The sequence below is a fragment of the Felis catus genome, chromosome B2 (genome assembly GCF_018350175.1).
Source record: "Felis catus isolate Fca126 chromosome B2, F.catus_Fca126_mat1.0, whole genome shotgun sequence".
Classification (NCBI taxonomy): domain Eukaryota; kingdom Metazoa; phylum Chordata; class Mammalia; order Carnivora; family Felidae; genus Felis; species Felis catus.
The window spans coordinates 151,714,370-151,740,025 of NC_058372.1; the positions used below are offsets into that span (position 1 = coordinate 151,714,370).

The 25,656-nt window shown below is 45.0% G+C and overlaps 1 protein-coding gene across 16 annotated transcripts in view; it reads left to right on the top strand.

Moving 5' to 3' along the window:
- Positions 1-25,656, top strand: part of FAM120B (family with sequence similarity 120B) — an 89,335-nt gene that overhangs the window by 59,883 nt on the left and 3,796 nt on the right. For 9 of the 16 annotated variants that reach the window (XM_045058411.1, XM_045058413.1, XM_019831534.3 and 6 more), the window contains 5 exons: positions 4,386-4,592; positions 5,924-6,032; positions 7,892-7,984; positions 12,810-12,858; positions 25,347-25,627. In XM_045058411.1, the coding sequence (XP_044914346.1) occupies positions 4,386-4,592; positions 5,924-6,032; positions 7,892-7,984; positions 12,810-12,858; positions 25,347-25,620 (732 nt within the window). In that variant the 3' untranslated portion in view covers positions 25,621-25,627. Of the gene's footprint in view, positions 1-4,385; positions 4,593-5,923; positions 6,033-7,891; positions 7,985-12,809; positions 12,859-13,392; positions 13,582-25,346; positions 25,628-25,656 lie in introns of those variants that run through there. The other 7 variants (XR_006598524.1, XM_045058410.1, XM_019831537.2 and 4 more) reach the window with 7 other exon arrangements.

A 25,656-nucleotide genomic window follows, 5' to 3' on the forward strand; every position in this document is an offset into this window, starting at 1 on the left:
TGCACACACTTGACCTCCTCAGCATATAGATGTGCACCCCAGCATTGCAGGACAGAGTGTACATGGGGACCGCTGGCATCGACCGTGTGGTGGTCCTAGTGCCAGCCAGTCTCGGACCGTGGAGGCTGTCAGTCTGCTTTCTGACCACAGCAGAAGTGAGCTGGAAACCAACAGTAACACAAAAATTGAAACTCCCAATTATTTGCAAATTAAATAGCATAGCGCTGACTAACTCATGGGTGGAAGTAGAACTCACAGTAGATATGAAATAATCTGAATGACAGTGAAAATGGTAATATTGAAGTTTGCACATGAAGCTAAAAGCTGTTCTTAGCAGGAAATATACAGCATCGAATGAATATGTTGGGAAAGAAGGAAGGCTGAGAGCCCGTGGTGTGAGTTGACGTCTCTGTAAATTAGAAATGAGCAGGGGTGCCTGGCGGGCTCAGTTGGTTGAGCGTCTGGCTCTTGATTTCAGTTCAGGTCATGATCTCCCGGTGTGTGGGATCAGGCCTCGCATTGGGCTCTGCGCTGACTGCTTGGGATTCTCTCTCTCCCTCTCTCTCTCTCAAAATAAATAAACGTTAAAAAAAAGGAATGAGCAGATCAAACCCAAAGAGTGTGACAGGAAGATCATAAGAGCAACTATCAATAGGAAATCATAGGAAAGGAGAAAGCATAAACGGCCCGTTGGAGCGGCATCCTTGCAGGTCATGTGGGCACTAAGGAGATAATGAGAGGGTATTATGAACAGCATTACACCAATGAATTTGGAAGGTTAGGTAAAATGAATGTACTCCTCAAAAAATACAGTCTAGTAAGACTGAAACAGGAAGAAATAGAGAATCCAAATGGTTCTAAATTGGTTGAAGACATTGACCCTGAATCAGGAAACCACAAATCCCGATGGCTCCTAGTGAACGTCCCTAACACCTAAGGAGGAAGCAGCATCACTAATCCAACTTCTCTTAATGAATCCAGCAAAACCTTGGTACCAGAGACAAAAACAAATGAAAATTATAGGCCACTCTCTTTCATGAAATTAAATTCAAGACTTCCAGATAAAATACTAGCAAATTAAATCTGGCAATATGTAAAACTGATACAGAGTTGATTTAACATTTGAAACCAGTATGATTCACTGTAGCACAATAAATAAGAAAAAGCATATGGTTTTGTTAATGGATGCAGTAACAGTATGTGATTCAATTCAGTACCTGTTCATGATAAAACCCTCAGTCCACTAGGGTTAGAAGGGCACTTCCTTAATCGAGTCAAGATTAAAATCCACGGCAGAAATCACACTTAATGGTTAAATATTGAAAGATTTTCCTCTCTAGTGGGCGTGAGTGTGGGGTACCTTCCTTCACCATGTCTGTTGAATCGGAAGCCATGGCCAGAAAAGTCAGAAGAAAGAAATACAAGGTGTAGGGTTTGGAAGAAATAAATAAAACTTGTCATCGTTGACAGATGACATGATTACGTGAATGGAAAATCACATCTACAGAACCATCATTAGAAGTAATAGGCAGATTTTACAGGTGCTAGATTCAAAGCATATACAACCCAACTGTATTCTGTAAAACAATACCAGGTAAAAATAACACCCCAATTTTATGTTTATACTAACCTCAAAGAAAAAACAAGGATAGGAAAAAACAAAAGTTGTATAAAATCTCTACATGGACAGGCACAAAACATTTCTGAAAAAACCTAGCTTGAAGAAGACTCACCATTTAAAGGTGTCTGTGGTCCCCAAAGTCACGTTAGAATCTGTGCGTTTCCTGCACAAAGTCCGTGCAGTGGCACACGGGAGGGCAGTGAGGACAGCCTTCACACTCACAGCATGAGACAACTTCACAAGCAGTGTCACCATAAGCCAGAACCTATGCTGCCTGATTCATTTCTGTAAATTCACAAGCAAGTAAAACCAGTGACAATTTGAGAGGCTGGTGGGTGCTTACCATTTGGGGGAAGTAGGGGTGACAGGGAGGCCACCGGGGCTTCCTTATGCTGGCAGCATGTGCTTTGTCGCCTAGGTGTTGGTTACACGGTTTGTGAAAATCCAAGTGGCACACGTAGGATCTGTGCTTTGGGGCTGGCATAGCTCATGTATAATTGGGATGTATGTTCAAGTACACAAGGGATGAGCACACGACATGAACAAGAATTGATTCCATTACAGAAAAATCTGCCCAATTAGAGAATTTCTCCCAGCGCCTGGAGAAAATACGTAACATCTGTGTTAGGCACATTGCCCATTGGTCTGCCATTGAGTAGGCGCTGTGGTCTGAGCATCGGGGTGAGGCCCACGGTGCTGGGGCCAGGGTGAGGAAGCTGAGGACTGCTCATAGTCTGCAAGGTCGAGGCAGAGAAGAGGGGGTGTTTTAGACCGAAGTGGTCCTGTGGCACACTGTCCAGTTGGGAGGGCTTAGCTGCATGTGGCCCTGAGCACTCGAAGTGGGGACAGTGCATCTGAGAAGCTGACCGAGTTTGGTTTGTGGTTCATTTAAATTCAAATATCACACATGGCTCCTGGTGGCCAGCTCTGGTGGTGCAGTTCCATAGATGGACAGCTACAGCGTGTGCATAGATGAGGAAGTGCAAGGGCTCGATGCACTGAACACGCAGTGATGATGGAGGGTTCCTGAAGGGCAGTGAGGTGGGTCGTGTGTCGGGGAACGGCCGGCCAGCACAGGCCTCAGCTGGAGAAGCCTGTAGAGCAGGGAATGAGGACCCCCACCTTGAATTAATCAGCGTCCCCGCAGCCCCACAAACCTCTTCTGTGGTGGCCCGTTTTAGGACAACTTAAAAAGCAGTGCTATACAACAAATACATTTTCTTTTTTTAAAAACGTTTATTTATTTTGAGAGAGCGTATGTGTGCACACGTAAGCCAGGGGGAGGAAGAGGAGGAGAGAGAGAATTCAACTCCACGCTCAGCAGTGAGCCCAACGCAAAGCTCCATATTACAACTGTGAGATCATGACCTGAGCTGAAATCAAGAGTTGGATGCTTAACTGACTGAGCCACCCAGGCGCCCCAACAAATACACTTTCCTTAAACCTTAGATTAACTCTAGGGTAATCACAGTTGGTGATAACTTTCTTAAAATGATGATCTTAAAATGATCAATAACTGAAGTGAACCCTTAAAAAGGAGTTAAAATGTCTTTGATTTATTTTGTGGTTGATTTTGGTTTTATGAACTCTATTAGAGATGCAGTGACATTTAAAATAGCCACCATTGGGGGCGCCTCGGTGGCTCAGTCAGTTGAGTGGCCGGCCGACTTCAGCTCAGGTCATGATCTCGCAGTTTGTGGTTTTGAGCCCTGCGTCGGGCTCTGTGCGGACAGCTCGGAGCCTGCAGCTTGCTTCGGATTCTGTGTCTCCTTCTCTTTCTCTCTCTCTGCCCCTTCCCCACTCATGCTCTGTCTCTCTCTCTCTCTTTAAATTTAAATAAACTTGGGGCACCTGCATGGCTTAGTCTGTTAAGCATCCGACTTCGGCTCAGGTCATGATCTCGCGATTCGTGGGTTCGAGCCCCGCGTTGGGCTCTGTGCTGACAGCTCAGAGCCTGGAGCCTGCTGCGGATTCTGTGTCTCCCTCTCTCTCTGCACCTCCCCCACTCACGCTTTCTCTCTCTCTCTCTCTCAAAAATAAAACATTAAAAAAAAAAATTTAAATAGCCACTGTCGAATTGGAGCAGCCTAGGTCAACCAGACACCTACAGATTTAGTGGAGCTAACCTTGACCAAACCATGTGGACATGTGCTTAGGTGTCAGTTCACCTGTGTGCGTTCAGCACAAGCCAAGAATGCCAGAACCGTGAGCGGCGGCAAGCTCTCACCGAACGCAAGAGCCCGCCTGTAGCACAGCCACAGCCAAGCACAGTGATGTCAGGGTAGATCTGGCAACGAAAAGAGAAATTTAGATTCGTATGACCTTAGTTTGTGAAAAGTTACTCACCAGCCCTGTGCGATAATACCTATAATTGGAACAACTGAGTGTGATTTTTTAAGAATGCGGTGAACTCATCGGTATCTCAAATGATACTCTCTTGGCTTCTCTTCCTTTGCCTTTGCTTTTAAAGAAACTCAGAGGCGAGTACCCCTGAAGGAGACGACCTTGCAGGGTTTCCTGGTGAACCGCAGCTCTGACACGTGAAGGAGCCGTTCCGAGTCGTAGCCCAGTGGGCGATGCACGCACAGGCCCGGGCAGATGCCTGAGGTGTGCACGGTGGGTGTGCGAGTGAGCACGCACACTCACGGGTGCCGCTCCCTGCCACGTCCCCCTGAGCAGCAGAGTGAGCACACAGCGCTGAGGGGCAGCGTCCGCTTCCCCACACGCGTGACCCCTTCTTTACGTTCTCCGTGTGCCCCCACAGCTTGACTACATCGACGCCCGAGCCGTGCAGCTTGGCTCCCTGCTGGTCCGCGGCCTTACCACTTTGGTCTTGGTCAACAGCGCGTGCGGCTTCCCCTGGAGGATGAGTGACTTCATGCCCTGGAACGTGTTTGACGGGAAGCTCTTCCATCAGAAGTACCTGCAGTCAGAGAAGGGGTGCACCGTGGAGGCTCTGGTGGAACAAAACGTGAGTCCGTGGTGGTTTCCCGTTCAGAAATAACGAACAGGTTTGGTCAGGTCTCAGAGGTGTCATCAGGCTCAGAGTCCTTGGCCAGACGTCCGTTCTGTCTGTCCCAGCAGCCACCTCAGTGAGGAAGGCACACACGCGTCCCAGAAACGTCCCACTGGAGGGGGCTCGCGTTCCCACCTGGGATCTTACACCGTTAGCACAGATGCCGCTTACCTTGTGCAAACCACTGCTCTTCTGACCCAGAAAGCCAGAAGCGCGGGATGGGAGGCCTGAGGCCTCGGGGCCAGCGTACGTCCTAGCTTCCCCTGAAATACCACCGTGGGGCTTGGGTCCCCCAGACTCCTGCTGAGGGAGAGTGCGGAGCACCCCGCCCAGTCCAGCACAGCCCGTTTTCAGGTGCTTTCTCTCCTTTGCCCTTTTTGAGTGAAGAAGGGAGGTTTGTCCAGAGGTGACCAACCTGATGTGTATTACCTGAAAATGTTCCCTGAGGGCTGTGGTTTAGTCAGGGACATGGGCTCCTGTCCTGCTACATGAGTGCAAGTGCTCCGTGGTTCCTGGGAGGTCTCCACACGAGGCCCCTGCCAGGCTCACGTGGAGTGTGCATGGATAGCCACAAGTGTGCGTGAGAGTGCGGGGTCCCAGGAGGACTCCCCAGCTGTGAGGATGACGAACGCTGAGCTTCGCATCAGATAGGAAACGTTTGGAGAGGTGCTCCCACCTCCGTCCCTCACGCGAACAAAACCAGGGCACCCTAGGGGTTCAGGGGTTCAAGACTGAGAAGCAGTCTGGAAATGTGATGTGCGGCAGCGGTGGGGGAGCAGGGAAGGGCATTGCTCAGATCTGACTTGTCACCGTGTGTGGAACTGATGCAGGAGCAGAGCAGAGCCAACTGCCGCCACCACCCGTGAGCCCCCAGTCGTGGCCCCATGTCTGATGTGGTCGCACACCAGGTGATCGCACTTGTGGTTTAAAACAAGTCGGGGCAGATGGGGCCGCGTGTCAGCAGTAAATGAGGCAGCACGGAGGGGTGAGTCTGCCCGAGAGCGGTCACCAGTCAGGTGACGGGCCCAGGTTTGTTAGGACCACCCGGTGGCGGCCCAGATTCACCACAGAGCTCGGAGACCTCTTGGCAGTGACCATCGAACCCGTCAGACCAGAGAGGGTGTAGCGCTACCTCAGGAGAGTGTCGGTTTTCTGAGAAGCTCTCGTTAAGTTTCAGCCGTGAAGGGAGTGCTCGCCCAGTGTTCTCGGACACCGTGGTCACTGTTGTTGTTTCCAGAGTGCGCGCACGGGCCTGACGCTGCTCACGCTGTCTGCTCTGTCCGCAGAGGTCCCGGCTGACCAAGTTCCACGCGCTGAAGTCGGTCGTGTGCAAGGCCTGCATGAGGGAGAACCGGCGCATCGTCAGCAGGCAGCACTGGCACTCCCCCCAGCCAGGTGGGCACCGGGCCAGGCCGCGCCGTGCAGCCTGCCACCCGCTGGCTGCTGAGATCGGGAGAAAGCGCACACTTAACGCCACAGGGTGCCACCCAGCCTTTTAAATCCTGGTCCCTTGAGGAAAGGCATCTCAGATGCGTTCTGCGTATCCCGTGACCGAGAGCTCCACTGTGGGCCTGTACTCTCCCCTCTCCTCTCCTCGGCTCCCTGCAGCCAGACGCTGCTTGCGTGGCATTTGCCTGACCAAAGTTGTTTCTCTTCCTGGTAAAAGTATGTTAGGAACATTTAGCATATAAAGAAAGCAGATTTTAAAAAGGAAGCGTAAATAACTTGTATTCCGTCCCCTAAAGATAGCAGATGTTGGCAGATGATTTTTTGCAGTATTTTTCTGTGCTTCTACCTCATTGTGATGATCTTCTGTGTGGCTGTGCGTCCTCTGTGTGTCCAGACCCCTCGCACCCGGTTCGCCGCTGTGCCTGGTGGGAGAGCTCTGAAGTGGCTTCCGTTTTATGTACGTGATTTTCTTCAAACAAAGCAGCAGAGCGTACAAATTATGGAAGGAAATGCAATCGAATTTTAGAGAAATCTTGCCAGCTTGTCTTCTAAAAGCCTTTTATCGCTTTATACCTTCACCAGCAGTGATGAAGAGTTTGTTTCGTGGCCCCTTGTCAGCATTGGCCGGGTGTTGGTTTTTTTTAACTAACTTCATAGATTAAACAGTGTATCTCACTGACTGGATGATTCTTTAGCACTGAAGTTGACGTCTTCTAGATTAGCTGCTCGACGAGTTTTTATTACTTCAGGTCCTCCGTTGGTGAGGGTCTGTGCCTGTGCCTCTAGCAGCCCCATTGCTTTCTTTGGTGGAATCTGAGAACTCACCCCTGTTCCGACCCAGCAGACTGTCTTCAGGGCCTCTGCTTGATGTCTGCCTTGCTGGTCTCACTCTGAGAGGCTTTATGTCATGAGGTCCGTAAGCCCCCGTTGGGCGCTGTGTGTGGGACCCCGCGGCCCACAGGAGAGCCTGGGGGGTAAGAGCGGGGCCTCCAGCAAGTGAGGAGGGCACTTCCTCCCCCGAGTCCCGGGAGCAACAGACTCCCGCCTTGTCCTGTCCTTTTGTCTCCGTTTGGCCTCCTCCTGCCAACTGTGGATAGGCAGGATTTGACCCCAAAGCGAGAGCTTGTTCCTTGCAAAATACACGTGTGGCATTCTGCCTCTGTCGCCTGTGCCCGAACCGGTCTGCGTCCTGTCCTGCACGCACAGTGCCTGGGTTCCCGAGCGGTGGCCGGAGGCTGCAGATGGCAGAACGCAGGCTGCTTGAAGTTGGCAGGAGACTCTGAGTCAGACTTTCTCATGAAGAAGGTGTCAGAGCTTAGGAATTTATGCGAGGAAACGCCAGAGCAGTTGAGTGCGTGGAGGACTGGGAGGGGCCCGCACACCTTGGTCTGGTTCTCGGGGTCCCAGGCCCCCTGCTTACCCAGAACCCAAGTGCTGGGGGTCCAGAAGCTGTGCTGGCAGCCTGCAAAGCTCAGCCCCCAGGCCTGGGAGGCAGGGGCCCTGCTTGGTTGGAGCCCTGACAAGGTGCCCCTGCTCTGCCTCAGCGCCTGCCGGTCTGCTCGTCTGTCACCTGCACAGGGTCTCCCGGGGAAGGTGTTTAAATGCGGACGTCCGACTCCCACCCCCCTCGGCCCAGCTGTGGCCCCTCAGTCTGCATTTCTCACGGGCTTTCCCTGTGATTTAAGGGTACCAGAAGTTTGGGAACTACAGACCTGGTGCCACCCTGCTGCCCTCGTAGACAAAATGTGTCATTTGGGGTTAGGCATGTGGTGGCCTCCTAACGTGCTGATCACGTGTCCCTACAGGCAGGTGGGGGAGGCAGGGATCCGGCTCCCACAGGACGAGCTCCGGGTACAGCCGGGCAGGCCAAGGACAGCACTGGAGGGATCAGGGTCCAGGTAAGAGGCCGGCGGCCATGGGCTGCTCGCGATGGTGCTGTTTCAGCTTCGTGCTTCTGCTGAAGCCTGGCCACCCGACGTCTGTTTGGGCGTCGGTTGGTGTTTCCAGGTAAACAGGTCATTATACTGATGATGTCTGATTTCATTGCTGAGTGAAGTAGAGACCAGTAATTTCCAAGCTCGGCGCTAGTCGGTCTCTGCTCCTTGCCACTTTGTTTCTTCTCTATCAATTCGTTTCATCTGTTTGAGACCCAATTTTTTTTTAAGTTAGTCAAAGAAAGGTTCTTGTAAAGGTTTCATGCACAGGGATCCTTCTGATGAAAAAATAGCACAGAAAGTAGCATTTTACCAGTAGCAGCATTTTGATATTTTCTGTGATCTGGCTTGTATACAGAAGAGCCTTTTGGGTGATCCAGGAAATAAAATGAATCCTTTACTTCTTGGGTGTGTAATACAGATGTCTGATTTTGTGCGTAAAACTGAATTTAATATGTAGTAGTTTACATTTTAAATACAAAGAAAACCTCATCAGTATTTAAACTCAAAATTCCTTACAGTTTTGAAAACCTAACTGTACAGATCTTATAGTAGCTAAGGTTTACAATTTTATCCTTGCAAATACAAACATGCCTTTAATTTAATTTAGTTTTTTGCAAACTCTAAAATGTGTAGAGATTTCACAGATTACTCACATTGTCCCCCTGGAGCACAGCCAGTCCATGTCATTAAGCAAAGCCGCCTTTCTCGGTTTGTCTATGTGGGCGTCCACGGTGTCTGCTCACTCGGGATGTTGCTGAGGGGAACGCGAGCCTCTCGTTCTGGCAGAAACGTCAAGGGTCTGCTGTACGGTTCAGCGCTGACCGGAGTTCATGGGGACTGGTTTTGAAATGCCCACCCTTGGGGACAGAGGGCAGGCGGCTCTGTCAGATTCGTAGCTGTTTCAGGTGGCCCTTTTAGCTGGCGAGCCTGCACAGTCCACCTGGCCAGTCCTGCCCACCGTCGCCTGCAGCTTCTGGACGGTTGGCCAAATGCGTGTAGCAGTGTCCCGCCCTGCCCCCGCCTCGTCCAGCGTAGGCACACGGTGCCTCCACCTAAACCACCTGAGGGTTGGTGCTGGTGCAGCATGGCTGGGATTAAGGCAAATTCCTTCTTTCCGTTGTTTCAAGTATATTTGAGATTGCTTCTAATTTAGAAGCTAGTGCAGTTTATTGAGCTGAATCACAAAGAGAGAACCCAGAAGACGAAGAAGGGTTTGTAAACTTACCTACAGTCAGACTCTGACACCCGGAGCTGTGGGCTCGCGTCTGAGAAAGTGGCACTCCAGGTGCCCTCTGGTTGGACCCGTTGTGTGTGCACGACGTCAGCGCTTACTCAGCCTGTCGAGCTGAGCTGCCCTAAGGGTGCATACATGCAGCAGGTGGCCCCCCCAGCCTGGAGGCTCCACAGTGTGTGGCCTTGCCCCGTCGGGCTGTCTGCCTCTCCTTGGGGCTCCTAACTCGTTGAGAACGACACGTCTTCCAGCAGCCAGGCGGAGCTGGACAAATGCACATGGAGTGTGCATCTCCCCCGTCTTCACTGGGGTCCGAGAAAACCCCTCTGAGAGGTGGTGTTTAAGCAGAGACCCGGTGAGAGGGAGCAGCCACCAGACACGTACAGGAGGGGTGTGCACAGAAGGCGGGGCCCTCGGGACCCTGTGTGGCTGGAAGGGGAGCAGGAGGCAGGCAGCAGAGGAGCTGACCTTTCAGAGCCTCACAACACTGGTCAGAGCCCTGGAAGTTCCACTTCAGATGAGATGCTCCATGTGTCCATTCTGGAGAGATGTTCCCTTAGTCACCAGACCGCCACCCACAGATCTCGGAGCCTGTGGACCTTCAGTACAAAGCTGGTGACGAACCTCTTCTGTAATGCTAGCAGGGTGTGACCTGTAGGCCCCCATCCTGTGTTTGAAATACGTGTGTGATGGGCTTGGAGCGGAGAGCGGGTCCAGCCCTGTCCGTCTGCGTATCCCGTCCCACGTATGTTTAAGTAGCAGGACTCTGGGTCCCTGTCACCCTTAAAGCTACGGTGCTGTCAAGCTCGCAAGGCCCTGGCCCCTCCGGGTGAGGATCAGAGTGCACCCACCGAGCTCAGGCAAGCAGAATGAGGGCAGGCGTGCTGCACGCCTTCCAGGCAGCCCAGCGTGACGGGGTGTACGTGGTCCTCCCGGAGTTCCTCTGAGCAGACAACAGAGGCTCCCCGGCAGCCGCTCTCCCCGACATCACTGCTCCCCACGTATGGCCTGGTGTGGGAAATGGAAACCTTCCTCTTAATCCCCTTTGGCTTAGGCTTGTCTCATTTTCTTCCTGCTGGTGTCGCAAGTCAGGAAAGATGAGATAGTACAAAGTCAGGGAGAGGAGGGCTGCAAGGGAAGCCCGGGCACGGTAGAGGGGAGGAGGTGACGAGTTCTGCGGGGAGGTGAGCACAGTCACCTGGGGTGGGACAGACGACCACCACGTGCGCATTTCCGCTTCCAGGCCGCCCGCTCACGTGCTACATGCCCTCAGTCACGGCCTGGCAGCCTTGGTGTCCTCCTGGCCCTGAGCCCTGTGGTTCCGCCGGGGAGTAGCGACACCCGAGTGATGATGGTGGCGCCACTCTCAGACATGCCATCGAGGACGTGCCTCACCTTGGCCCAAGCCTGGTGCCCTTGAATTCGAGCTTTTCGGAAAAAGAGAAGGCTCTGCAGGATTTCTTAATAACTCATCTCATCTTTCCCCGAGGAGGCCTGCTGCAGTGGGTTCTCACGGGCAAGCGCAGCCTCAGATCCTGGACTCAGCACTCGCCCGTGGACCTGACCCTAGCAGGTCGCAGGGCCTCTAGGTCTGTCTGCCGTGAAGGCCACACAGAAAGGGCTTCTCGCTTCGGGTGTGATTCCCCCATCCACAGGACCAGCCTGGATTTCCGGGAACATTGGGAACTCTCGGGGATGTTTGTCAGGTTGGGTGCTAGACCACGGAGAATCAAGGAAACGCTGATGGCCTCAACGGCCCAAGCCTGCAGCTGCTTCAGAAGCGCCCTGGTTTGAACCCAATCCCTCCTCAGGGGACGGGACTGCGGTGGTAACATAAGAGTCCGGGAGTGGTGGTGCCTGAGGGATTGGGGCTGAAAAACGTGCTCGGCAGACCTCGGTCAAAGGCAAACGAGGTGGCTTGCGTTAGGGTCAGATGTCAGAATTTGGGGACGGGGATGCGGGCCTCCAGAGCACAGTCCCTGGCAGTGGACGCAGCAGCACGTGCAGATTTGCCGAGCGGGACATCGTGTGTCAGCTGCACTCAAATTAAAAGCAAAAAGAATGTGGGCGTGGGGGCGTGAGGAATTGAAAGGCTCCTGCAGGACAGTGGTTAAGCACGGACACCGTTTCATTTGCATTTTGCCTCACGTGGAAAAAAGTTCACAAAAATTTTGTTGGTGGTACCAGTATGTTTTCCAATTTCAGATGTGTCTGCATAAAATACATGTTCACACACGTATGTCACGCCTTTTATTTGTTAGGACTGGAGCATTGTTTGAGGTCACGTCATCCCCTTGTTCAGCTTTAGTTGCTGTAAAAGAATTACATCGTCTTTACTTGGCCCCCACACATTTTGCTGGGTTTTATCTACCCTTGAACTCCCTATTTTAGCATTTTTTAGAGGTATCTAAGTAGTCTAAGTAGAAAGTTGTCAGTACTGCCTGGACAGAGTTAATGGGAAAAATTCTTTGTTTTAAGTGAAAAACTAAAAACGCCTCGGAATGAACATATTGAGTTACTGAGACAGTTGGGAAGTTTCCGGGGCCGGTGCCTGCCTGGCCCGATGGAGGAGCGGGGAGCCTGCCCACTCTGCCGGGCAGGGAGACTCAGACACAGAGCTGCGGGGCCCTTCAGCGGCACCAGCCTCCCTGTGAAGCATTTGCTTCCAGACCTGTGAAGTGCAGTGGGGAACATCAAAGCCGCTAAAGTGAGAACATTTGAACATCTTCCTTTCTGTTGGTGAGAAATGTGTTAAATTCCACAGTCAGTAGCAAAGCACATTTGCCTGTGATTTCTTGAGCTTCTCACTTATCGGTGGTAAGGTGGTAATTCTGTAGGAGGCCTGGGCTGTTGTAAAACCACCTCTGGTCATCTGTGATAACAAGGTGGGGCCTGGAAACCTCATTCTGGCCTTGCTGTGACCTTCTCCTGCCACCCAGCCCTCTGCCAGAGCCCCTGCCAGCCTCACACTCCTGGGAGGGACAAAGGCCGCCCTCAGTGGGAGAGGCATGGGCGTCGTCAGTCAAGCAGAAGCATGGAAAGCTTTGTAGGAAAAGTGTCATTTTCTGAATGTGAAAACAGCCACCTTTTTTGATGGCAGGCTGGCTGTCTTCTGGTTCTCGCCTGCCACTCCCTGTATAGCAGGGGACAAAAAGTGGCCGGCTGCACTGGGAAGGGAACCTCCGCACTCAGCTGTAGGGCCACACGTTGCTTTTTCCGTCCTTGGCAAAGTGTCCTCCGTGAGCCATCTGCTTACGAAGTTCCTTTCCCAATATCATTGGCAGCAGAGACCGTCTAGATTCAGTGCAGGTGGTTGGACACTGCTCCGTCTAACAGCAGAACCGCCTCTTAATTAATTGCTTCCTACTCTAATGGAAAGTGTGTGCAACAAACTTTTAATCACAGTGGCAACATCAGAGAAGAGAGTAATAAGTTACGTCCTCCAAGTACAACTCAGCATGTTTTTATGCATACTTAGAAATGTGCGGTTTTCGCAGTTTGAATTTAGAGAAATGTAATTAACTTAGTTTTGGTTTGCATGTCTGTTTGGTGCAGGAAATAGACAGTATGAGCCTGACCATTGGAGAAGATACTCCTCTTCCGGGTAAGTGCACCTCTTACAGCCTCAGATAAATCCATCTTATCAAAGATGGAAGTCAAGTATCTGCCTTTGTAACCTAAATCTTTCATATCAGTTGCTAAACTTTAAAATAATTTAGACGTTAAATTCTGATGTGGGGCTAAGTGAACACGGTTTTCAGATAGGTGAGTTTGCTTCTAGAAAGAGTGTAGACAGAAAGAGACCCCGAGTCTGGACTTAGAGTCCTGGGGATACGCCCTTCTTGAAAGTGAGGCGCTCAGAACAGCATAACAGTTGTGTCCTTGGGGAGAAACAGTCTGTGAGGTCTAGACCTAGCTTTTCATGAAAAGGAAAAAACATCCTTTTCAGTGACTTCTCCCTTGTATCATACAAAAAAGCTCTCTGTTGACTTATTTTCAGAGGTTGTGCCTGAGTCCGTGGCCCCAAACACTTGTTAACAACCATAAGTTCTTCATCTGTGTCTGTGGGGAATGGTTGTTTTTTCTTTTCTTTAATGAGTTGGACTCTTACTGTGTCTTGCTTTTTTTAACTTAACAGCAGATTGTAACGATTGGAGACATGATGCCCTGTGGTTGTAGAATATTCCAAGAATTGCTTTCTAATTATAAATACAGAGAAAGAAGTCACAACCTCCTTCTCGCCTTCCTGGCGGGAGACCCTGCTCTGCATGGAGGGCCCAGCCCTGCCTGGGAAGCATAACAGTGTGTGGCCTGCGGGTCTGTTCCGGTAGTGTCGTCCTTTCCATTTTACTTTTGCCGGGCCCCAGCTCAGAGTTCTGACAGCAGTTGTGTGGGGCAGGCCTGGGTCCATCAGACAGGAGGCCTGGGGGGGGGGGGGGGGAGGAGGCAGTAGTTGAGTGTCAGCAGCCTACTTTATGACGCCACTAATGAATGGTTCATTTGTTGCTCTGGTCTGAACATTGAAGGGGTTTTGTTTTTAAAAAACCATCCTAGACACATCCAAGTTTCATGGGAGAATTTTCAGGTAATTCAAGAACTGAAATTGTAAGGCCAAAATTGTACTGAGCTCAACCCCTGGGGTATTGACAATGGAAAGAAATCTCGATTAGAGGTTAGGAGACAAAGGCTGTCCTGCACCACACGCCGTGGCTCTGGAGGTTCCCAGAAACTCTCAGAAATGTGCGTGCGTGTTGCCCAGAGGACACGTCCAGCTGCTGCTGTCTGGAAAAACCAAAGAAGCCCTGAGCATAGTCACAGTCCGGTCTGTATATTGCGCTGGATGAATTCCCCCAACAGCTCAAGTATGCAGAGCTCCTGGCTTTGTCTTGCCTGAAAATCCCAGCTAGCATTTACCAAAACAGGGATACAGTCTCCAGATATTTTTATGTTTGAAGCATCCTCACCACTTCCTGCAATTCCTTATGAAGGACATTTCCATATCTAATTACTTTTCATGCAAGTCTTGTAGGACCTACAACCTAATTTCCCATCTTTACAAATAAATTTTTTTCATTCTACTTCTGGTGTTTCCTATCTAAGTATTAATATTCTTTCATTTCTGCTCATTGGAGACCACTGCTGCTTCTAGAAGTTTCACTTCTTTGCGGCTATTTTTATAACTTTGAGATAAATTCTCATCCCTTAGACTAAAAGAGTAGACCTCCATGAAAATTATTTCCCCCTTTTATAATATCTGAATTCTAACTTGAGAATAAAATATTTGAGGTCTGTTAGCAAGCTTAAGTAAGCCATTGAGTTTGTATAATCTTTCTTGGGTTTGAAAAGCCAGTACAGTAAGTTTCTGTGATCTTGTTATTGTTCCGTAGGTTAATTACCTCTGTAGCCTAGTCTTTTGACAAAATGTCCATATATCAATTTAAAGGTGAAAATAAAACAATATATCACTCATAAGTAAATATAGTTTCAGGGATGCCTGGCCAGCTCGGTTGGGTGTCCGACTTCAGCTCAGATCATGATCTCACGGTCAGTGAGATCAAGCCCCACATCGGGCTCTGTGCTGACGGCTCAGAGCCTAGGGCCTGCTTCCGATTCTGTGTCTCCCTCTCTCTCTGTTCCTCCCCCACTTGTGCTCTCTCAAAAATGAATAAACGTTAAAAAATTTTTTTTAATAATACAATAAATATATTTCACATTTCTTTCATTATTTGGACATTTCACCATCCAGTATGTTGGGATCTTGGTGAAGGAAAGGATGTTGAATTTTGTCAAATGCTATTTCTGTATCAATTGGGATGACCATATAATTTTTTTATTCTTCATTTCTCAATGTGGTGTATCATGTTGATTGTTCTGCATATGTTGAACATTTCTTGCATCCATGGGATAAATATCACTGATCAAGGTATATGATCCTTTAAATATGTTGTTGAATTTGGTTTGCTGGTATTTTGAGGATTTCTGCATCCTTGTTTATCAGGGCTATTGGCCTATAGTTTTCTTATAGTGTCCTTGTCTGGTTTTGATATCAGGGTATCATGGCTTCGTAAAATGAGTTTGGAAGTTTTCCTTCTCTTTCAGTTTTTTGGAAGAGTTTGAGAAAAATTGACATTAATTCTTCTTTCAGTGTTTGGTAGAATTCACCAGGAAAGCCTGGTCCTGGACTTTCCTTTGTTGGGAGCTTTTTAATTACTGATTCAGTCTCCTTTCTCATTGATTAGTCTGTTCACATTGTCTGATCATGATTCAGTCTTTATAGGTTGTATGTTTCTAGGAATTCATTTGTTTCTTCCAGGTTGTCTAGCTGTTGGCATATAATTGTTCATAGTAGTCACATCTGTAGTATCAGTTGTCATTTCTCCTTGAGTGATCTTTTTCTCTTGTCAGTCTAGCTAAAGGTTTGTCAATTTTGTTTATCTTTTCAAAAAACCAATTTAGTTATATTTATCTTTTTCATTGTCTTTCTTGTCCCATTTATTATTTTTCTTTTAATCTTTGTTCTTTCTGCTGTCTTTGGGCTTAGTATTTTTTTTTCTAGTTTCTTGAGGTCTAAAGTTAGGTTGTTGAATTGAGGTGTTTCTTTTTTCTAATGTAGTAGGCATTTATTACTATAAATATCCCTCTCAGAACTGCTTTGGTTGCATCCTATTAGTTTTGTTTCCCACTAGTTTTTGTATGTTGGATTTCTATTTTTGTTTGTCTCAAGATACCTTTTGATTTCTTCTTGACCTACCTGTTGGTTGTTCAAGAATGTGTTGTTTAATTTCCACAGATCTGTGAATTTTCCAGTTTTCCTCCTCTTATTGGTTTCTAGTTTCACACCATTGTGATCAGAAAATATACTTAAGGGGCGCCTGGGTGGCGCAGTCGGTTAAGCGTCCGACTTCAGCTTAGGTCACGATCTCGCGGTCCGTGAGTTCGAGCCCCGCGTCGGGCTCTGGGCTGATGGCTCGGAGCCTGGAGCCTGTTTCCGATTCTGTGTCTCCCTCTCTCTCTGCCCCTTCCCCGTTCATGCTCTGTCTCTCTCTGTCCCAAAAATAAATAAACGTTAAAAAAAAAAAATTAAAAAAAAAAAAAAAGAAAATATACTTAATATAATTTCGATCTTGTTAAGTTTTTAAGACTTGTTTCATGGCCTAATCTATGATCTATCCTGAGGAATATTCTGTGTGTGCTTGAGAATAGTGTGTATTCTTCTGTTTTGTAGATGTCTGTCAGGGTCATCTGGTCTAAAGTGTCATTCAAGTCCAATGTTTCTTTATTGATTTGCTGTTTAGGTGACATACTCACTGTTGAAAGTGGGATATTAGAGTCCCCTCCTGTTATTATATTGCTATCTATTTTTCCCTTCAGTTGTGTTAATATTTTCTTCATATGTTTGCAAAATGTATCATCCTTTCATGGTAAAAGCTCTCAACAAAGTAGGTATAGAAGGAACGTACCTCAACTTAATAAAGGCCAACCAACCCATAGCTAGCATCATATTCAATAGTGACATCTTTCTCTAAGATCAGGAATAAGAGCAGGATGTCCATTCTCACCACTTCTCTGCAGCATAGTACTAAAAATTCTAGCCAGAGCAATTAGGCAAGAAAAAGAAATAAAGGAAGTAAGATCTGCTTGATGACATGATTGCATATGTAGAACACCCTAAAGACTTCATCCAAAAACTGTTAGAACTTTGAATGAATCCAGTAAAGTTGCAGGACACAAGATCAATATAACATTTCTACATGCTAACAATAGATTATTCAAAAGGGAAATGAAGAAAATCTAATTACGGTGGCATCAAAAAGAATGAAATACTTAGAAATAAATTTAACCAAGGAGGTGAAAGATCTGTATAATATAAAGTACAAAACACTGATGAAAAAATTGAAGACACAAATTAAATGCAAAGATATCTTGGGTTCATGGATCAGAAGAATTAATATTGTTAAAATGTCTACACTACCCAAAACAATCCACAGGTTCAGTGTAATCCCTATTAAAATTTCAATGGCAGTTTCCCAAAAATAAAACAAATAATCCTAAAATTTGTATGGAACCACAAAATACCCCAAATACCTAAAGCAATCTTGAGAAAGAATAACCAAGCTAGAGGTGTCACATTTCTTGATGTCAAACTATATTACAAAGCCAAACTAATCAAAGTAGTGTGATATTTACATAAAAATAGGCTCAGAGCTCAATGGAACAGAATAGAGAGCCTCATATGTATGGTCAACTAATCTTCAAAGTGGCTCCGAGAACACACAATGGAAAAAGGACAGTGTCTTTAATAATTTATATTAGGAAAACTGAATATCCACATGTGTAAGAATGAAATTAGAGCCTTAACTTACGTAAAAATGGATTAAAGACTTAAACATAAGATCTAAAATTGGAAAACTCCCGGAAGAAAATATAGGGAATAACCTCCTTGACATTGGTCTTGTAAATATTTTGGACATGACACCAAAGCACAGACAACAAAAGCAAAATAAACAAGTGGTACTGCATCAAACTAAAAAGCTCCTGCACAGCAAAGGAAACATTGTGATCAAAGTGAAGAGGCAACCTATAGAATGGGAGAAGATATTTGTGAACCATATATCTGATAAGAGGTTAACATCTAAATATATAAAGAACTATTATAACTCAAGAGTAAAAACAAAACCAAAAACAAGCCCCCCCAAAAAAAACCCCAGATAACCCAATTGAAAAAGGGGCAAAGGAAATGAATAGACATTTCTCCAAAGAAGACATACAGGTGGCCAACAGGTACATGAAAAGATGCTCAACATTTCTAATCATCAGGGAAATACAAATCAAAACCACAGTGAGCTATTACCTCATACCTGTTAGAATGGCCATCATCAAAAAGACAAGAAACAAGTGTTGGCGAGGATGTGGAGAAAAAGAAACACTTGTGCACCATTGATGGAATGTCAAAAATTGATACAGCCACTGCAGAACACAGTATGGCAGTTGCTCAAAAATTAAAAATGGAGGGGCACCTGGTGGCTCAGCCAATTAAGTGTCCAACTCGATTTCAGTTCAAGTCATGATCTCACAGTCTGTGAGTTCGAGCCCTGCGTTGGGCTCCATGCTGACAGCACAGAGCTTTCTTGGGATTCTCTATCTCACTCTGTTCCTGCCCTGATCACACTTGTGTGCGCTCGCGCTCTCTCTCTCTCTCTCTCTCTCTCTCTCTTTCTCTCTCTCAAAATAAAGAAACAAATAACTGACACCATGGGGGACGCCTGGGTGACTCAATGGGTTAAGCATCTGACTTCAGCTTAGGTCATGATCTCATGGTTTGTGAGTTTGAGCCCCACACCAGGCTCTGTGCTGACAGCTCAGAGCCTGGAGCCTGTTTCAGATTCTGTCTCCTTCTCTGTCTGCTGCTCTCCACTCAGGCTCTGTCTTTCTCTCTCAAATAAAGATTAAAGAAAAAAATAACCAACACCATGGAAATAAAAAGAATTATAAGAGAATCCTACGAAAAATCACATCCCAACAAATTGGACAACCTAGAAGAAATGGATAAATTCCTAGAAACATAGAGTCTTCCACATTGAATCAGGAAGAAATAGAAAATCTGAACAGACCAATTACTAGTAATGAGATTGAATTGGTAATCAAATAACTTCCATTAAGCAATAGTCCAGGACCAGATGAATTCTACCACTTTTTTAAAGTATATTTACTTATTTTGGGAGAGAGAGAGCATGTGTGTGAGGGAGAGGAGCATAGAGAGAGGAGGAGAGAGAGAATCCCAAGCAGGCTCCACACTGTCAGTTCAGAGCCCAACACAGGACTTGAACTCACAAACTGTGAGATTATGACCTAAGCCGAAATCAAGAGTCAGACACTTAACTGACCAAGCCACCTAGGTATCCCTCTATCAGTCATTTAAAGAGGAGTTAATACATATTCTTCTCAAACTATTCAAAATAGAAGGGAGAGAAAAGCTTCCAGATACATTCTGTGAGTCCAGCATTGCCCTTATATAGAAACCAAAAATATTATAATAGGAGAAAATCATAGTCCAGTATCCCTGATGAACATAGATGCAAACATTCTCAACAAGATAGTAGCAAACTGAATTCAACAATATATTAAAGGATCATTCACTCCAATCTAGTGAGATTTATTCTGGGGATGGAAGGATGGTTCAATATCTGCAAACCAGTAAACACAATGCACAACATTAACAAAATAAAAAACAAAAATTACATGATCTTCTCACTAGATGCAGAAAAAGCATTTGACAAAATTCAGCATCTGTTCATCATAAAAACTCAACAAAGTGGGTTTAGAGGGAACATCAACATAATAAAGGTCATATGTGACAAACCCATTGCTAACATCATACTCAGTGGTGAAAGAGCTTTTCTGCTAAGATCAAGAACAAGACAAGGATGTACACACTTGCAACTTTTATTCAACAAAGTACTGGAAGTCCTAGCCACAGCAATCAGACAACAAAAAGAAATAAAAGGCATCCACTTTGATAAGGAAGAAGTAAAACTGCCATTATTTGCAAATCACGTATTATACACACAGAACCCCAAAGACTCCACCAAAAAACTATTAGAACTAACAAATGCAGTAAGTTGCAGGATACAAAATTAATACACAAAATTCTGTTGCATTTCTATATACTAATAATGAAATAGAAAGAAATTAAAAAAAATTCCATTTACAATTGCACCAAAAAGAATAAAATATCTAGGAATAAATGGTTTTAAGGAAGGGGATGAAAGACCTATACTCTGAAAACTATAAAACATTGATGAAAGAAATTGAAGAAGATACAATGGAACAAATGTACATGTACAATGTACAAATGTACAATGTACAAAAGATACAATGCACAAAAACAAATGGAACAATACATCATGCTCAGGGATTGGAAGAATTAATATTGTTAAAATGTCCATACTATCCAAAGCAATCCACAGATTCAGTGCAATCCCTATCAAAATACCAATAGCATTTTTTACATATTTAGCATGAATAGTACTAAAATTTATATGGAACCACAAAAGACCCTGGATAGCCAAAGCAATCCTGAGAAAGAACAGTGTTGGGTTTCACAATCCCAGATTTCCAGATATACTACAAAGCTATAATCAGAACAGTATGGTACTGACACATATGTGTCAAATATGTGTATGTGACAAACAGACATGGATCGGTGGATCAAAATAGCCCAAATGCACACTTACATGGTCAGTTAAGCTATGACAAAAGAGGCAAAAATGTACAATGGGAATAAGACAGTCTCTTCCATAAATGGTGTTGGGAAAACTGGACAGCCACTTGCAAGGGAATGAAACTGGACCGCTGTCTTACACCACACACAAAAATAAACTGAAAATAGATTAAAGACACCAGTGTGAGACCTGAAACCATAAACCTTGTAGAAGAAAACCAAGACAGTAATAGATAGGTCTCCTCAGGCAAGGGAAATAAAAGCAAAAATAAACAATTGGGACTACACCAAAATAAAAAGTTTTTTATACAGTGAAGGAAGCCATCAACAAAACAAAAAGATAACCTACCGAGTAGAAGATATTTGCAAATAATATATCTGATAAGATGTTAATATCCAAAATATGTAAAGAACTTCTAAAACTCAACACCAAAAAAACAAATAATAAAATTTAGAAGTGAGCAGAGGACTTGAACATTTTCCCAAAGACAGATGGCCAGCAGACACATGAAAAAGATGCTCAACATCACTAATCATCTGGAAAATGCAGTCAGAACCATAATGAGGTATCACCTTACCTCTGTTAGAATGGGTAAAATCAAAGGAAATAATGTGTTGACAAAGATGGATTCAAAGGAACCCTTGTGCACCATTGGTGGGAATGTAAATTGGTGCAGCCACTGTGGAAAATACTATAGAGGTTCCTCAAAAAAATTAGAAATATCATATGATCCAGTAATTCTATTACTGGCTATTTACCCGAAGAAAACAAAACACTGTTTGAAAAAGATATATGCATCCCCTTGTTCATTGCAGTATTTACAATAGCTAAATTATGGAAGCAACCCAAGCGTCCCTCTATAGATGATTGGATAAAGAAGATATAGTACATATACACAATGGAATATTACTCAGCCATAAAAAATGAGTTCTTTCCATTTGCAACAACATGGATGGACCTATAGGGTATTATGGTAACTGAAATTAAGTCACACAGAAAAAGACAAATACCGTAAGATTTCATTCATAAGTGAAATCTAAAAAAACAAATGAACAACAAGAAAAAAAAAAAACAGAAACAGACCCATAAGCAAAGAACAAACCGGTGGTTGCCAGAAGGGCAAGGGATAGGGGGATGAGCAAAGTGGGTGAAGGGGAGTGGACATTACAGACTGCCAGTTATGGCATGAATAAGTCACGGGATGAAAGGCACAGTAATGGGAATATAGTCAATGGTATTGTAATAGTGTATATGGTGACAGATGGAAGCAACATTTGTAGTATAATATATAAACTTGTCAAATTACTATGTTGTACACCTGAAACTAATGTGTTGTTGTGTGTCAACTGTAGTTCAAAAAAAGTTTCAATACACCAGGAAGATAAAACAATTACAAATGTTTGCTTACCAAATTACAGACACTCGAAATGTATGAAACAAAAATTGACAGAATTGAAAGAAATAATTCAATAATAATAGAGACTTTAATACTCCACTTTTAATAATAGAACAGCAGACAGAAAGTAAGGGAGGAAATAAAGGAATTAGACGACATGATAAACCAACTGGACCTAACTGACATCTGGAACACTCTTCAGGTTAGGCCTTATATTAGCCACAAAGCATGTCTCTTTGATACACAGTGAGAGGAAGTTAGAAATCAACAACAGAAGGAAAACTGGGAAATTCATAAAATTGAAAATTAAACAGCATACTACTAAACAACCAATGGGTCATAGAAGAAATCACAAGGAAAAGCAGAAAATACTTAGACACAAATGAAAATGAAAACACAAAGTACTAAACTCATGGGGTTCACCAAGAGCAGTGCTTGGAGAGAAATGTGTAGCTATGAACACCTACATTTTAAAAGGAAAAAGGATCTCAAATCAGTAGACTGTATTTCATCTTGAGGAACTATAAAAAGAAAAAGCAAACTAAACCCAAGGCTACCAAAAGGAAAGAAATAATAAAGATTAAAGTGGAGATATACAAAATGCAGAATAGAAAAACAATAGAGAAAAATCAGTGAAATCTAGAATTGGTTCTTTAAAAAGGTAGGGAAATTGAGAAATCTTTAGATGAAAACGGAAGATAGAAATAAAATCAGAAATGGAAGTGAGGACACTGCAACTGACATGACAAAGATAAAAATGATTTTAAGAGCATGGTATGAAAAATTATATGCCAGTCTAGGAAAAATGGGCACATTCCTTAAAACTTAATAAATCACCTAAACGGACTGAAGAAAAAATAGAAAATCTCAATAGACTTTAATAAGTAACACGATTGAATTAGTAATTAGAAATCTCCAACAAAGAAAAGTCCTGGACCGGATTGCTTCTCTGTGAGTTCTACCAAGCATTTAAAAAAGAATTGACACCAATCCTTCTCAAACTGTCCAAAAAAAAATTTTTTTAAGACCAAATACTTACTCAATGAGACCAAAATTTCCCTGATACCTAAGCCAGATAAGAACTTTACAAGAAAAGAAAATTATAAACCAATATAGTTTGTGAATATAAATGCAAAAATCTTCAACAAAATATTAATAAGTTGAATCTGATAGAATATTAAAAAGATTATTCACAGTGACCAAGTGGGATTTATTCTGGGAATGAAAAGGTTATTCAATATAAAATAGGTGTAATATACCACATTATTAAAATGAAGACGGCAGTCACATTCGATGCATTAAAAAAGACATTAGACACATTCCAAGATCCTTTCATAATAAAAACCCTCATAGGTTGCCTGGATGGCTCAGTTGGTTGAGCATCTGACTTCAGTTCAGCTCATGATCTCATGGTTCATGAGTTCAAGCCCCACATCAGGCTTTGCACTGACAGCACAGGTCCTGCTTTGGATTCTCTGCCCCTCTCCCTGTCTCTCTACCCCTCCCCCATGTGCACACTCTCTCTTTCTCAAAAATAAACATTTAAAAATTTTTTAATTAAAATAAAGTTGATAAATATCAAAAACTCTCAGAAGACTAGGAATAGAGGTAAAATACCTCACCATGATAAAAGGTATTTATGAAAAACCCATAGTTAATATCATATTCAATGGTGGAAGGTGAGAAGCTTCCCCCTTAAGGTCAGGAACAAGGTGCCCACTTTCACCACTACTGTTCAGCCTTGTACTGGCATTCTAGCTAGAGCAGTTAGATAAGAAAAAAATAAAAGCATCCAAAATGAAAAGGAAGATGTAAAGCTGTCTCTAGTCATACATGTCATGAACTTATGTATAGAAAATCCAAACATTCCACAGGAAAGCTACCAAAGCTAATAAATTCACCAAAGCTGCAGAATTTAATAAGTCAACAGACAAAAATCCATTGTGTTTCTAACACCAGCAGTGAGTAATGAGGAAAGGAAATTAAGAAAGCAGTTTATTTATTCATACATTCAAAGTATTTAATAGTGTGGGAAAATTGGATATCCCATGCAAAAGAATGAAATTAGACCCCTTACCTCACACCATATACCAAAATTAACTCAAACTGGGTCGAAGACCTAGACTCAAGGGCTGTAATATAAAACTCTCTCTGTTTTTTTTAAATGTTTATTAATTTGGAGAGAGAGAGCACCAGGGAGGGGCAGAGAGAGGGAGAGAGAGAAACCCCCAAGCAGTCTCTGTACTGTCAGGAGCAGAGCCCAGTGTGGGGCTGATCCTATAAACCGTGAGATCATGACCTAAGCCACCCAGGTGCCCCTAAAACTCTTTAAATAAAGCATTGAGAAAATTTTCATGGAATTGGCTTTGGCAAAGACCTCACGGATATGACACCAAAAGCATAGGCAACAAAAGAAAAAAGAGATAAATTAGATTTTATCAGAATTTAAAAATTCGGTACAATAAAAAATAATATTAAAAAAGTGAGGGGCGCCTGGGTGGTTCAGTCGGTTGGGCATCCAACTTCAGCTCAGGTTATGATCTCACAGTCCGTGAGTTCGAGCCCCATGTCGGGCTCTGCTGACAGCTCGGAGCCTGGAGCCTGCTTCAGATTCTGTGTCTCCCCCTCTCTCTGCCCCTCCCCCGCTCACACTCGGTCTCTATCAAAAAATGAATAAAAGTTAAAAAAAAAAAAAAAGTGAAGGGGCACCCGGGTGGCTCAGTTGGTTGAGCGACCAACTTCGGCTCAGGTCATGACCTCATAGTTCATGGGTTCAAGCCCCGCGTTGGGCTCTGTGCTGGCAGCTTGGAACCTGGAACCTGCTTCAGATTCTGTGTCTCCCTCTCTTTCTGTCTCTCTCTCTCTCTCTCTCTCTCTCTCAAAAATAAATACTAAAGAAGTGAAAAGACAATGTACTGAAAGAGAAAATGCTATGTTTCTGATAAGGGATTAATATCCAAAATATGTATATGTATAAAACCTCCATAACTTGACAACGAAAAGGTAACAGGGCTTGAATAGATTTTTCTTTTTTAAAAAGAAAATTTATTTTTTGAGAGAGAGCACACGTGAGCAGGGGAACGGCAGAGAGCAAGAGACAGAGGATCCCAAGCAGGCTGTGTACTGACAGCAGCAAGCCGCTGTGGGGCTTGAACCCCCAGACCGTGACACCGTGACCTGAGCTGAAGTCACATGCTTAACCAACTGAGCCACCCAGGTGTGAATAGACTTTTCTGTGAAGAAGATGTGTAAATGGCCAGGAAACTCATCAAAGGATGCTGTGCATCATTTGCACAGGAAATACAAGTCAAAATTGCAAGGTACCGCTTCACACCTACTAGGATGATACTACTACTACTAAACAGAAAATACTAAGTATTGACAAGCATGTGGAGAAACCTGACCCCCATGCGCTGCCGGAGGGAATGTGAAATGGTGCAGCCATGATGTTCATAACATCATTATCCACATCAGTCAACAGATGGGAACAACCCCAGTGTCCATCGGCAGAGAAGTGGCTCCTTACTTGGCAGCTCTGCGGACAGGCTGCACCCCCGAGAAGTCGGTGGGGCAAGTCCTAGGAGCAGCCTCAAGCTTGGCTCCTGTCCCCACGGCCCAGCCTCTGGACACCTGGACTCCAGGAGAGCCCCCGCGTGGAGTGCGATGGGGAATGCCACGGAAGGCAGCCCAAGCCAGCAGCCTTCCTGTCTCCAACACACCCGGCCAGCCGCCTCGCAGATGGCAGTGAGAAGCTGGTCAGCGTCTTTCAGATCTGGAACCTTCT